Source organism: Platichthys flesus, chromosome 1 (assembly GCF_949316205.1).
Source record: "Platichthys flesus chromosome 1, fPlaFle2.1, whole genome shotgun sequence".
In the NCBI taxonomy this organism is placed as follows: Eukaryota; Metazoa; Chordata; class Actinopteri; order Pleuronectiformes; family Pleuronectidae; genus Platichthys; species Platichthys flesus.
Window position 1 is genome coordinate 13,412,570 of NC_084945.1, and position 13,548 is coordinate 13,426,117.

The 13,548-nt window shown below is 43.8% G+C and overlaps 1 protein-coding gene across 2 annotated transcripts in view; it reads right to left on the reverse strand.

Moving 5' to 3' along the window:
• Positions 1-426: 426 nt before the first annotated feature.
• myo1ea (myosin IEa) overlaps positions 427-13,548 on the reverse strand; it is a 48,384-nt gene continuing 35,262 nt past the window's right edge. The window contains exons 16-29 of one of the 2 annotated variants that reach the window (XM_062385580.1): positions 13,252-13,333; positions 12,936-13,042; positions 11,299-11,397; positions 10,547-10,691; positions 8,100-8,214; positions 7,833-8,002; positions 7,590-7,735; positions 6,224-6,370; positions 5,618-5,775; positions 4,786-4,875; positions 4,491-4,695; positions 3,617-3,652; positions 2,680-2,849; positions 427-2,008 (exon numbers count right to left, since the gene is read on the reverse strand). In XM_062385580.1, coding sequence (XP_062241564.1) covers positions 1,932-2,008; positions 2,680-2,849; positions 3,617-3,652; positions 4,491-4,695; positions 4,786-4,875; positions 5,618-5,775; positions 6,224-6,370; positions 7,590-7,735; positions 7,833-8,002; positions 8,100-8,214; positions 10,547-10,691; positions 11,299-11,397; positions 12,936-13,042; positions 13,252-13,333 — 1,747 coding nt within the window. In that variant the 3' untranslated portion in view covers positions 427-1,931. The remainder of the gene's footprint in view (positions 2,009-2,679; positions 2,850-3,616; positions 3,653-4,490; positions 4,696-4,785; positions 4,876-5,617; positions 5,776-6,223; positions 6,371-7,589; positions 7,736-7,832; positions 8,003-8,099; positions 8,215-10,546; positions 10,692-11,298; positions 11,398-12,935; positions 13,043-13,251; positions 13,334-13,548) is intronic. The other variant, XM_062385590.1, reaches the window with a different exon arrangement.

The window sequence follows — 13,548 nt, forward strand, 5'->3', positions numbered from 1 at the left end:
ACTCTTTTTTCCCCCATGTCCTGTCTTTCCACCAAAATCTGTTCAGTAGTTTAAAGAAACTAGAAGAACATTCAGAGACACAAACCTCCGCAAAGGCAAACCCATTTCAAAAACAATCCTGGCTCGGCCCATTGTCTAGATCTGCTTTCCAGATGTAATGGGTTCTTCTCATTTCATTTTTCATCCTGCTAACAGCATTTATTATTCTTAAATTCAACCTCTTTATAATTTAAAAATTAATACAAAAATACATCTATTAAAAAAATAGAGTTCGGTGGTTTTAGTTATTTCCTCATCCAGATTTTATGGCAGTTTGGCTTCTGTTCAACATAAGTTTATTAATATTATTACGTGTAAACGTGTATCTGACACTGAGCCACGCAGCCCTGGTGTCATGCGTGTGAGATAAAAAAGAGAAACCTCAGATTGATGGTCATTCATTTAATGATCGTTTTAATAAAACAAAAAAGCAGTTCAATATACAATATTACATGCTTCATTAAAAGGTTCATCTACTGTTTTTGTATTGCACAAGGATGTTTTAAACCATCCAAGATCACACTATATTTGATGATGAGGAAGATCTGTGACAAGAAGTCCCAGCATGTCTCTTTACTGACTCGAGTATAATGTGGTTATTCAATGGAAACAAAATAAAAACAAATGACTAAAGGAATGTGTGAGTAATTCAACAGCAGTGCAAAGGATGTGCAGAAACAATCAAGCAGAAGCGAAAAAGGAATTCTTTTTAGTGCCGTGGAAAAATGGGAACAAATCGTCTTCTTTCTACCAAAACAGCTTGACGAAAAACAAAAATCCATTCACCCTCGTGTGTGACAACTATTATTAACTATCTGTAGCCGCAAGGGAAACAAAGCAGCCCTCCGTGAATATCAAAAGCAGAAAAAAGAACTAAGAACGCTAAGATCCTTCAGAGAAAATACAAAAAAAGAATAATTTAAAATCTACCCAACGACAGGCACGTTCCTAAATATGAAAAACACATATACAGAATCAGCTCTACGACGCCCGTTTAGTTTCATCATCTCATGTAAACAACTTCTTCTCCTCAGTAACTGGGCTTATTGCTTTAGCTTGGCAACCTGTCCTTCATAGACTAAACTTACTGGCTGTGGCATGAACGAGTGACGGGTGTCTGTATCCGAAGGTAGTACCTGTACCAATAAAGTGCTAATACACCACAGACAGCATGCTCAGCTTACAGTATGGCCTCGACTCTGTAGGTTAAGTATACTGGTGTGATAGAAAAACAAACAAAAAACAAACAAAGATGAAGGTGGTTTTTTTTTTCCAGGTGAGTCACCCAGCTGCCCTCGGACAGACCTGTTCAAATTTATATTCCTTTGGTAAAAATCGTTAAAAAAAACAATCACAGTGTTGGTGATTTACTGAGCGTCCTTTCCCGAGGAAGCAGTTACAGCTTTTGCATCAAAAATAAATAAAACCTGGTAGAGCAGCCCGGACACCGAGGCGACCGCCCGCGCTCCGGAGATCACACCTTCATCGAAAGACGACAAGTTGAAAAATGAAAGTAAATCACAGCCTGGTCCCACAGATAAAGCATACTTCATTCCAGCGCTTCAAAACGTTTGCGCTCAAATCCTCTGCAAGAATATAAATGGCAGCGAGGAGAACACAGAAAGCTATAAATACAATAAATAGTTTTTGTTCACTACTCAAAGGGACTGAGGAGGGAACCAGACCCCTGGGTCAAACAGTGTTCTTGTCTCTGAAGCGGAGCCTCGCTGTCGGGCCTGACGGTCTTCTGGTCTGGTGGCAGAGCCGAGGGTGGCCCTCGTGCACCGCGATGCAGAAAGTGGAGGAAGCGGGAGGTTCTCTCCTCGGGGAAGCTCGCGGTGCTCCTGGCTCCACGCCGGCTCCCTCCTCCGTGTGCTGGAAACCTGCAGCTCTTAGATCTTGGTGACGTAGTTGTTGGGGAAAAGTCCCTGCTTTCCACGCAGGCGTCCCATCCACCATCCTGATGCATCTGGAGAAAACATGACTCAGTTAGTTTACAGTCTCAAACCGAGAGGATGAGAAGAATAAAGACGTTTATTACCGATAAATGGACAGTATCATATTACAGCTTTTCCAGTCTTAAGATTTAGGTGAAAGGATCTATTGGTAGAAACTGAATAGAAAAATCCTGGTGATGTTTTCACTAGTGTGTTTCATCTAAACTGTACAAATCATTTTTTTTATTCACCCTAGAACTGGCCCTTTAAATTTAAATATTTTATATTTACATTTGGAGCAGATCCTCTCTCCAGAGGCAGACATGTTTTTTACATAAGCCCAGACTGGACAAACTAAACATCTTTTGACTTTCTATCACAACTGAAGGCTCCCACAGGTTCTAGTTCATGTTTGGAAGGGTGAGATGAGGTGAGGGGTAATCAGCTGCAACGTGAAACTTCACCACTAGATGTCACCAAAGTTTACACACAAGTGCTTTACTGTACAAAACCGGTCACAGTCACACACACATTCATACAGTAATTCTATACAAAGGTGCTATACACGATTTGGGGTTCAATATCTTGCTCAAGGACACTTTGGAATGCAGCCTGTGGGAGCTGGGGATCGAACCACCGGCCTCCTGCTTAGCGGACGACCCCCCTCTACCTTCAGAAAGAGAGAGTGCTGCTGTGCGCTCACCCTCTTTGATGAGGTCGATTAGATCGTCAGCGTTGAAGCTGAGCTCGTCCGTGTCCTGGGCGTCGTAGGCGTACAGAGCTTTGCACTGCGGCACCTGGGGCTTGGGTTTGGGGGCGGGTTTGGGTCGTCCTCCTCCTGGTGCAGGTCGGCTGGCCGAGGGTCTGTGGGCTCTGAGGGATCATGAGACAAAGAGAGACACCACAGGGCTGTCAGGACGAGCTTCGTGCAGGCGGACCAGAAGTGACAGATTGAGTTCACTGTGCTGCAGTGGCTGTGAAGGAAACTCAGATGAGGGCTTTTTAAATGGGATATTACACTGTCATAGAGTATATCCCAACATACGAGTGCATGCATGATCACCATCTTGTTTCACTGTACGAAAATACTCCAATTTCGATTTTTTTGAAACTGTAAATATTGTGATTTTTTTCCAGCTGTTCACACATTAGCCACAAGATGGTGCTCTAGTGCTTTTCATAAAAACTCGACTAACTGAGGATCAACTACTTTAGGTGGCGTCACCTCAGGGAGCAGTGAGCACAGAGTGAAGTAGTTAGTTTATACAATATATTTTATTAACTGAATTAAAATATATGTCTTCCAGTTTTGACCGTGTACATGAATTTGTTTAGTGAAGAGGATCCCCGAGGCACAGCAGGAACTCTTTCACTAAAAAAACTCTTGTCTTTCATGACACAAGTGAAAGATGCGTCCACACAGGTCACCTCTGACATCCACTACAATGAGCATCAGCAGCAGAAAATGAAATATTAGTTGTGTGCTACAGTCGGCTCTTTTAGCGAGGTTGAACTATTTCATTTCCAGGGAAGATCAAATCAAATCAAACAAGAGAAGAAGCATCGACATGTGCTGCTGCCGGAAGATCTGCTGCTCGTGAACCACCACCACCAGAAACACCGCAAACACTCCAACTCACATTCCTCCATTGGAAGCTGCTCGTCTGTCTCCATTGCTACAAAAGAATAAATCATCCAGATTATGTCACATCACAGAAACACAGGTGCGTGTATGAGTGTGTCCACATAGACATAGAACAGCCTGAGAGCTTTACGGCTTTGTGCAGAGAGGCTGTTTGCACCCCAAGACATCCGGACTTCATCAAACATAAATAAATGTGTCTTATGTGAGTCCTATGTGAGTTTGTACGTTTATTTACACAGAGAAGTCACACTTATATAACAAATAATGATCATAAACTATGAACTGTGAATCACACTGCTACGGCATTGGACTGTATTAGGTTCAGGGTCAATAAACAGCATTTTTCAGCTGATGAGTTGATAAATGAGACTAATGAAATATGATGGAAAGAGAAAAGGAAGTCTAGTCTCCCCAGAGATCCAACAACTTGCCCTTTGTGCCACGGGAAACTGAGCTCTCCCCTTGACTTTTACCTTTGTTGCTTATCACCAGCTTTGTATCACTCACAACACTTTTTATTTTCAGGTGTTAAGCGTGCAGGTGTATGATTTTTATTATGGAGCTTTGAGCTGAACGTATGAATTTGATCTACACAAAGTTACACAACATCTCCAAAGAAATCGAGTCACCTGCACTGAGGATTATAATAAAGCTTTAGAATTGTTTACCACTTAGCGAGAGAACTGAAAAGAGTTTTCACAAGATGAAACCGACCAGAAGATGTGATAAACTTCTGCTGGAGTGTGAAGGGTTGAACATTTTGTCTTCCACCTAATACGGCCCATCCTCATAGCACTTACATGTTAGTGTGTGTTATTTCATCTACTTCTGCGTGTACTGTGTGTGTGTGTGTGTTTTGGGTTTCTCACCCTGCAGCTCCTTGATCAGGCACTTTGAGACAGTCCAGGTTGGGCGGCGGCCGGCTGCCGCCTCGCTCCTTCAGCTGGCTGATGTTGCTGGGCAGGAAGGGGCGCGTTGAGTTGCCGGACGGCGGCGGCCTCTGGCTGTGATGCTGCGAGTTCCTCTGATTGGCTGCGTGGTTGGAGTTTTTCAGGCCACCGTTCTGGTGAGAGCCTGTGGAGAAGAAACAAAGTATGGGTTTGTGTGATGCTGTGTTGTGGACAGTGTAGAAGAGGAGCTGGATCACTGTGAGGGTCCATGTACCTGGAGGTCCTGGTGCAGCCCGTGCTGGGATGTTCTGGTGGGTTCTGGACGTGTTGGTGCGACTCTGAGTGAAGCTCTTCCTGGTGGGGCCTGAGGAAGAGATTTTCAGGAGGTTAATATCTGACATGATGTTGAGAGGAATTGTAGGAATGGAGAAACATTTTGACATTTTAACATTTGATCCAGTTAGTTGTAGTTTGAAACTTGAGGAGCGGACTGGAGACTTTTGTATGACGTACTTGACATAGATTGGTTTGTGTGTCTGATGTCGGCCTGTTGCCAATTCTGCTTTTGTATCGTTAACTCTTGTCAACAAGTGCATAGAAAATATTGTCTTTCAGTTTGAATGGATAAAATGAATGAAACAGTCAATCAGGGTATTATATTATTTTCTAGCAGCAAAATGAACGTCCTCGTCTTTCAAACATTATATCTTCTAAGGTGAAGACTACAAGCAAATCCTGAGGTTGTTTCTGGATCTTTATCTTCTTCTGGTGTTTGCCGCTCTCTCAACTTCCTGCAAATGGTCCCAACAAGTGTTTCCACACCTCTTATATTGGATCAACAAAGTGTGAATGTTCCCTAGGTTATGCTTGAAATACAGGTGTAGTCTCCTTTAGTCTCACATATGGTAGACATGAGACTAAATTACCAATAAATGTGAAGTCTGCGATAGATACATCCTCTTATACAGGTATACTTTTCTATGGTTATATTTTAAACATCTGTGCTAATGAGCCTCTGACATCATCTACTCCGAGAGATGAGGTTCAACTCCGAGAGTCAGATGTTTTTTTTTTTAAGGCTCGTTCGCGGGGCTGTTTATACTCACGCGTGTTCTTGGGAAGCCCGGGGCCGATGCTGACCTGCAGGGATTTGCTGGTAGGCTTCAGGACGGCTTCGTTTCCCTGACCCTGGACGAACAATACCTGCCGGGTGCCGCCGCCGCTCAGGAAGCCCCAGTTCTCCTTCTTCAGTTTCAACTCCAGTCTGAAAACGACATCGTTGGGACAACTATGAGTTTTTTGTCATAGTATGTGTAGCCAAAGTGTTTGTTATTGTTTATTTAACCCCCTGGTAAAAGCTCCAGGGGGTGTGCTATCTCTTATTTTTTAACTCTTAAATTTGTTTGGCCGGTTATAGACAAAGACGGGAGTAGGGCTCCGATATTTTCTGTTGATCGTCACGTTTCGATTTTAAAACCCACAAAACGCATCATGGATTCATGGATCCTTTTTTTGAACGCATCACAGTCAGGCTGCCTGCTAAGGAGCATCATTCATTTTAAAAGTTAATACAAAATTTGAGTTCAAACAAGTATCTGATTGATTCACTTTCAACTGATGAAGTATTCAAACACCAGAGTCAGAAGTATACGATCATGTGCTGTGTCTGGAGTGTGTGGTTGTCTGGGATCGTGCTGCGTGTGTCGACTTACGTGTTACTAAACTTGAGTGGTAGCTTCCTCTGTGTTTTCTCCTCGAACCTGCGGGACAGCAGGCTGATGAACTCGGTCTTGAAGACGCAGTCCAGCAGGCTGTCGTACTCCTGCTCGTGGAGGATCATGAAGTCGTCCTGCATCGTGCTGCAAAGACACGAAGAGGACGCACCCCGTTAAAGGGTCAGAAAGAAATCTCACAGCTGCTTTTGTTGCTTTTGTCCTTTTCGATGAAGCCTCACGCGTCGGAATCGTCTTTCACATTTGCATAGCCCCACAGAGGGAGCCTCCCGGGGGCCGCTCACATCTGAAGAGGGAAGACAGCCTGTGCCCCGTAACCCACACAGGGATACTTTGTTCCTCCCAGTGAAGTGGAGCTTCTCTCTGATGAGCTCTTTACGACTCCTGCTTTCGTTCACTGCGCCACCTGGTCCGTATTACCCCAGTGACTCGAAAGCCACATGCTCGCACCAGCAGCTCCGTGATTCCTACCTCTCAAACCCATTATACAGAGTTCCCATCAACAACAAAGGCCCCGCGACTCTTTCAGTTCCTCTTCCTTTATTCCCCTCTTTTTTCTTTGTAGAGAACGAGTCCACATTCTTTCACCCAGAGTGTTTTTGATGGTTCATTATCACAGGCAACATTTCTGCGGCAACATTACAAACAGGGACACAGAGGAATACGTGAGGTCGTTTTAATAATCTCCACATACCTCCAGTGTGATTGGGAAGACAGGCTGTGGCCTTGAAGTAGATCCACCGCTCTTTGCATTGTCTACAGATTATATGGCGGATCTCTGCAAAACATTCTGCTGCTCATTGAACAGCCCGTGTCTTGTTGTGGAAACTAATCATCACCCACTGGTCTCTGCTCGCAGCAGCACACACAGAGGTTTCAAATTCAATCCTATCCAACCATAATAATCATCATCATAATACTTCATTTCTGTATCTCTCATTTAAACCAGGTTACAAAGTGCTCAAACAAGAAATCGCCATGTTGCACCGTCATGGTTCTACAGTAGCCTAGAATGGACAAATCTGTCAGAGATGGCTTTTCGTGTCTGTGCATTGATGCAGCAGCTTGATTTGACGGACAAAAAAGGACCCGGTCCGTAGAAAAACCAAAGAAGAAGAAGAAGCTGGGTCCGGATGTTTGAAAACTGAAATTACGCTGTGGAGGATCATACTTATCCTCTGCTTAGAAAAACAACAGAAAAAGCAAGGGAATCTGGACCAGTGCTACCAGTGCTCGGTGTTGCCTCTCCATGATGGAAACCTCTTTTAAAAATGATTGACACTGGCTTTTATATCACTGAGTATTCCTATTTATATAATTCTATAATTCTTGGACTAGTTCGTACCTGAGTGATACGGCCAAGATCTTCTCCACCTCGATCCGCCTCTTCATCACCTCGGTCACCTGACCTTTCTCTGGTCCCTGCTTCACCTTCTCTCTTCCAACCAGGTACACCGACTTCGGCGTCAGGATCAAGTCCCTCTTGATTCCCTACAGGGCAGAAAAACACACAAAAAACTCCATAGATGTTCTTTAGCTGAAGGAAAGAAAGAGAACAGGCTGCAGACGGAGCCGGAGCAAAACCAACCTTGAAGCGACGGTCGTATTTTGTGACCTTGTCTGCAAAGTCGATCTTTTCTCTCTTTCCCAGAAACTGCCGCAGCTCGGGCCGGTCGTCCATGCCCAGGTAGTCTCCTACAAAGTTTCTGTTGATGCTGTGTCGCCGCCTCTCCTTTCGATTCACCAGCAGGTCAGAAGCTAGACAAGCCCAGGAGGAGGAGGAGGAGAGAGTGAGAAGAGCACGACGGAGGGAGGCGGATAAACAGATAAAGCCGTGACCTGTTGCGTGACTCACCTTCCTCCCTCATCTGGACGTACTTCTTGCGGGCCAAATATTTCCTCCAGGCCTTTTGGATGGTCCTGGCGTAGCCGTCAAACTTGCGCTCCCTCGTCTCTTCCAGCAGAAAGAGCTGTGAGGAGACAAAGAGAAGATAACAATGTAAGAGACAAGAACACTGACACAAGGAATGAGAACACACCCATACTGAACATACCGGTGTGCAGGTGAATACACCAAACCCCGGTGTCACTGATAACATTAACAACTCAACCACTGAACTGTCCTGATCCCTATCTGACAGCAGGAACAGCCGAGTGCTGAGATCAGATCGTTCTATAGAGTAGCAACGTAACATTTGTTTTTTGCATAGAAGCTTATAACATAAACCTCAATGTTAGAAAATATCTTTTATATTTTAAATATATATATTTTGTTGACGTGCTCTGTTAAACTGGACTTCTATTGCACTTATGTCCAGTTAGAGTGAGAGGGATCCATCACTTGTGACTCTCCTGATGTTTCTGTGTTTTTATTTTACTTGAATTATAATAGGATTATGTTAGTATCTTGTTTTCCAGATTAAACAGGTGGCACGATTTTTTGATATTGTGTATAAATATAATGGTTACCATTATATAAAAAATATATAGATTTATTCTTTGGCCATAAAGTCATTTCATAATTTCCTGTACAAGGAGCTGACGACCACCAGTCTTCTCACCAGTCCATGTCATTTCCTGTAAGCCTGTAGATATGCAATCACACTCTGTGTCCTCTCCCACCCAGTCTAAACATCCTGCCCACTGCCTCGCTGCTGAGACGGGACTGGCATCGACTGGGCCGGCCACAGGCCACAGGGCGACTGGGCCGGAACCGACCACGAGCAAAACCAAAACACAACGTGATGGAAAACAAACTTTAACCACAATGGCTGTGAGGAGAAAAATGTACTGAGTCACTGATTGAGACAAGGGAACTACACAACCAAGCGTTTTTCACCAGAACGGCGACAAATCCAAGAAGAGTCATTATTGTGACTGCAACTATCACTGATCTTTATTATAGAAAGAAAGTATTTATGTTTGCAGGAATAATGTAGTTACTTGCTAAGTTAGTCAGTAACAACTCACATTTAATGAATCATTCTGTTAGTTAATGATTGACACACTTGTATATAATTATGCTATATGAGTAATTAACTATCTGCTGTATAAACAGGTAATGAACAAAATTGCAAAAGTCATCATGTGAAAAACTATAAAGGCTGACAAGTAGTCAACATTTAAATGTCCCTACAGCAGCTACATAACGATGTGTGATAAACCATTAAATAAATGCTTGTATGCTATTTATAGATTCTAAATAATGGAGGGATTTAAAGCCAAATGCAGCCCCCAGTGCGGCCCCCAGTGCGGCCCCCAGTGCAGCCCCCAGTGCAGCCCCCAGTGCAGCCCCCAGTGCAGCCTGGTGGTGAGACCTCTGACTGACAGTGACCCATCAGCTCATCCATCAACACTTGGAGGGAGCAGCTCTTCTCCTACATCTGGCTTCATGTCAAACAAACTAATTCTATCCAACCCGAAAAAGAAAAAGCCTCAGTCCTACGACTAATTAACTGGTGTCAGTGTCTTATCACACAGAGCTGTTTTGAGAAGCCTGGCAGCTCATTTCAGCGGCCCGCCCTGTGTGATATTTGCCTTTTCATAAGCACACCTCCATGACTTGGACTCTCAGTCTGGCCCAGTGGGGGGATGGGACCCTCTTGGCAGTGCCTGGCTGCGAGAATAAGTGCAGGCATTCAGGGTCAGCTGTAAGGCTTGAATTTAGACTAAGATGCCTGTGTATAAGCTTCTAAACATACATCCGTGTGTGTGTGTGTCTGTGTGTGTGTGTGTGTGTGTGTGTGTGTGTGTGTGTGTACACATGCATGCTCATTTGTGCACAAAGTGTACAAATGTCAACAAGTGAGCGCACAGGCGTCACACAAGTGCTGCTTTCATAGGAGTCATGAAAAAAGGGCAATTATGGTGGAAAAAGACGAGCCTTTACGATGTCCCCCCCCCCCAAACTCTGCAACCACAGTCTGTGCTTATGTTTTAGTTGCAGAGCGGTGTTGACTCAGTGCTGACGTGGTGCGAGAGTCGGGTTCAATCTCCTCCCCTGCTACAAGGATTTCAGCATGATTTGGGACATTAGTGCCCATTTATGGTATTTCGTGTAAAATGAGCACGTTCAGTTTTCTCCCTTCTTACAAACAGACCTTCACGTACCGGTGGACTTTCTGACATGTGATCTGGGTTTTCCCTCAACACAAGAACAACACGTGAAAAACTTGGTCTGCAAGTTTTTTTGCCCTGTAGTGCATTTTCCTGGAAAGCTTTCTGATAAACATGTGGGTTTACAAAGTGCAGCAGAGCAGAAGACACGATGGACACATGGTGGACGGCAGACGACAAACGTACCGACTCCGGGGCTTTAACGAAGATCTTGGAGCGACCGAGCTGGAACTGATCCTGGTCCATGTTGACGGAGCGTAAGAGATGAAGGACGCCTTGTTTCTCGTCTCCTCGCCACGTTGGCCAGGATTCTTTGGTCAGGATGGCGTACCTGAGCACCAGGAGGTTTTGAAGAACTTGGCATTAGATGGGCTGCTTGTATGGGTTTGGATAACAGGGTGTTTGTTTATCTGCACAATAGGACACTGGTTCAAAGCTCAAATGTTGATGCGGGACAAACTCAATGTTTTCTGTCCTGAATCGAATTCCAAAAACCTAAAATCTGGATATTTATCACTCACATACCTGAATGGTAAAAAATCATATTAGAGCCATTTCAGGTAAAACTCAAGTATGTTTAATTCAACAACAACTACTTAATGAACATACTGCTGGTGTGGTAACTGGTTAAAAAGGGGAAACTAAAGAGTCTTTAATGGTTCTATTTCATTGTCTGCTTTTCCATTTTCAATATATGTATATGTTGAGATTTGTTCCATACATGAATATTTATTCACTTTTATTTTGAAATCTGGAATTTATTACGGGAATATTTGCTTGATGCTGAGTGTTGGTCATCTGTGACTGAATGACTGTCCGAATTATCAAAGTGGAATACTCATTTTTTTTAAATATATTAGCATGGAGACCATTAAACTTTCAAACAAGATCCCCGTCAGAAGCACATGTGGCCGTGCTGTGAGGGTGAGCTGAGCTACCTGTTGAGGAACTTCTTGAAGACTCTGCGGTAGGCGTAGCCAGCACGCCTCACCCTGATGTTCTCCTTCAGACCCAGATACTCGACCTGGTGCTTCACTCTGAAGACGAGACAAAAAGAAACCGGATTCGACATGAGCAGAGAATGAACAGTTAATTGATCAGCACAACTGCCAACTACAGGACTGATTTCCATGAACCTTGGTGGAAGGATACGGTTTGGATCAGGGAAGACCTTGAATATGACATTTTACTTTCACTTTCTTTTCTATAACAATGTCAATGAGGACGTATTTCAACCAGAATGAATACACAGATCTTTAAACTGCTAATATTTGTGAACCGAATTGGGGGCAGATCCAGATAATGATCCACATTTTCAGAATAAAATCAAGTATTTTTAGGCGAATGCTCTTTCCTCAAGTATACAAATATTCCTTTCACTATACTGTGTTGTGTAATGTAAGCAGTTCCTTTGTGTGCATGGTGTATGTATCTGATGCTGCAATATTCTGGACATATATGTTGATAAAGTGGCCAATCAGCAGAAGTAAACACTCTCAAAGTGCCCTTCCAGATGACATTGAGATTGATACCCACAACTTTGCATTTCACTCGTATATTAGCTGCCATGTCTTCAGCACAAGAAGCTTCCTCTCCACTAGCAGAAGGACCTATCACAGGTCATTGTATGTAAAACAGCTGCGTGTTGCAAACTTTTTCCTCACAATAAGAACTTAAGGACTACTTAGTGCACTCAGACTTCCTGTGAAAACAGCGCTTCCGTTGCTAATTAATGAGCCACCCTGTGCCCGACTCACAACAGGAAGGTCATCGGCCCTGAACAATACGACCGCACAACAAAACTGAACATGTAGTGCCTGACGCCTGCGAGCAAGGAAGAAAGAGCGGGAAGCTGAAACAAAGGGATAAAGAGCGGCGGGGGAATGTCTCCGACACATCTCACATGACTAAGTCTGAAGACAAAGATTAAATAAAAATACAAAATAAGATGTCTTGGTTGTGTGAGAACTAAAGAGACAGGCCTGTGTATATCAAAATGTAAATGGAAGGGTGATTGTACCAAACGCAAAATATAATATGGGGATAATGATGGATAACTTAGTTGAATGAATTTGGTGTTTACGAATATCTCTTGAAGAAAAAGAGGAGTCATACACGAAGAAGATTCTGACAAATGTTTGAGTTCAAGAAGAGCACTGAGCTGTAAGAGCCAATGCCGAGGTTGATGTGTTTAAAGAAAACATGGGATCGCCGCAGGGGAATTTCTACTTCATATCTGACCTTGTACCTGCTCTACCCTGGTGCCCCCCCCCCTCTCCAGAATGTTCCTGTTGTTGTGAACTTGACTGATCCAAACAATCTCCAGCTGGGTTTTTCAAATGTAAAAAGGAAAACTCATCACCAAGTCGGAGTAAGTCAAGTTGATAAGTGTGTTTTGTTCTTCTCAGTCTCTACTCTCCTCTCACTTTGCTGCTTCAGAGAACTCTTACATATAATGATCCATACAGGCCGTGGATGGTGGCTGTCTCTAATGTGTGTGTGTGTGTGTGTGTGTGTGTGTGTGTGTGTGTGTGTGTGTGTGTGTGTGACTGTGAGGGGCCACAGTGAAACTTACCGGCTCTCCTCCCAGTCTCTGGGCTTCTTGGTTTCATTGGGCTTGATGCAGCGGATGTAGTGCGGGGTACATTTCATCAGCGTGCTCACCAAATCGTTGGCTTGTCTCTGAGGAGAGTAGTTTGAGCAAATATCAAGACAGAGGAAAGAAGACGATGATGAGACTGAGGATCACGATGTCAAAGTCATGAAAAACCAAAACACTGAGAATGAATGACTAATGCACATATTCTTTACGAAGGCCCCTCCAACAGCCGCCCTGACAAGGCGGAGGGGCAGGTGTACACACACACAAGCATACATTACTGAACACACACCTTTATTTTGCTGCCTGCAGTTGAGGGTCTACCCTTCTTCTCAGCGTTGAGGTTTTCTAGAAACAGTGCTCTGATGAAAGCGCTGTGAGGGGGAGAGAGGGAGGACACGGAGTGAGGACACAGAAACACTGGTATCATCCTCGTTCCAACCAAAACAAAGTATCACAGACCTAAAAACATATATAATGAGTTACTATGGAGGCTAAAAACAAAGAAAAGTTAATGATTAAAGAACCAAGGACATTTTACTGAGGTCAATGGTTTAAATTCCTGAAGCTCTTGGGAAGGTCTGAACTG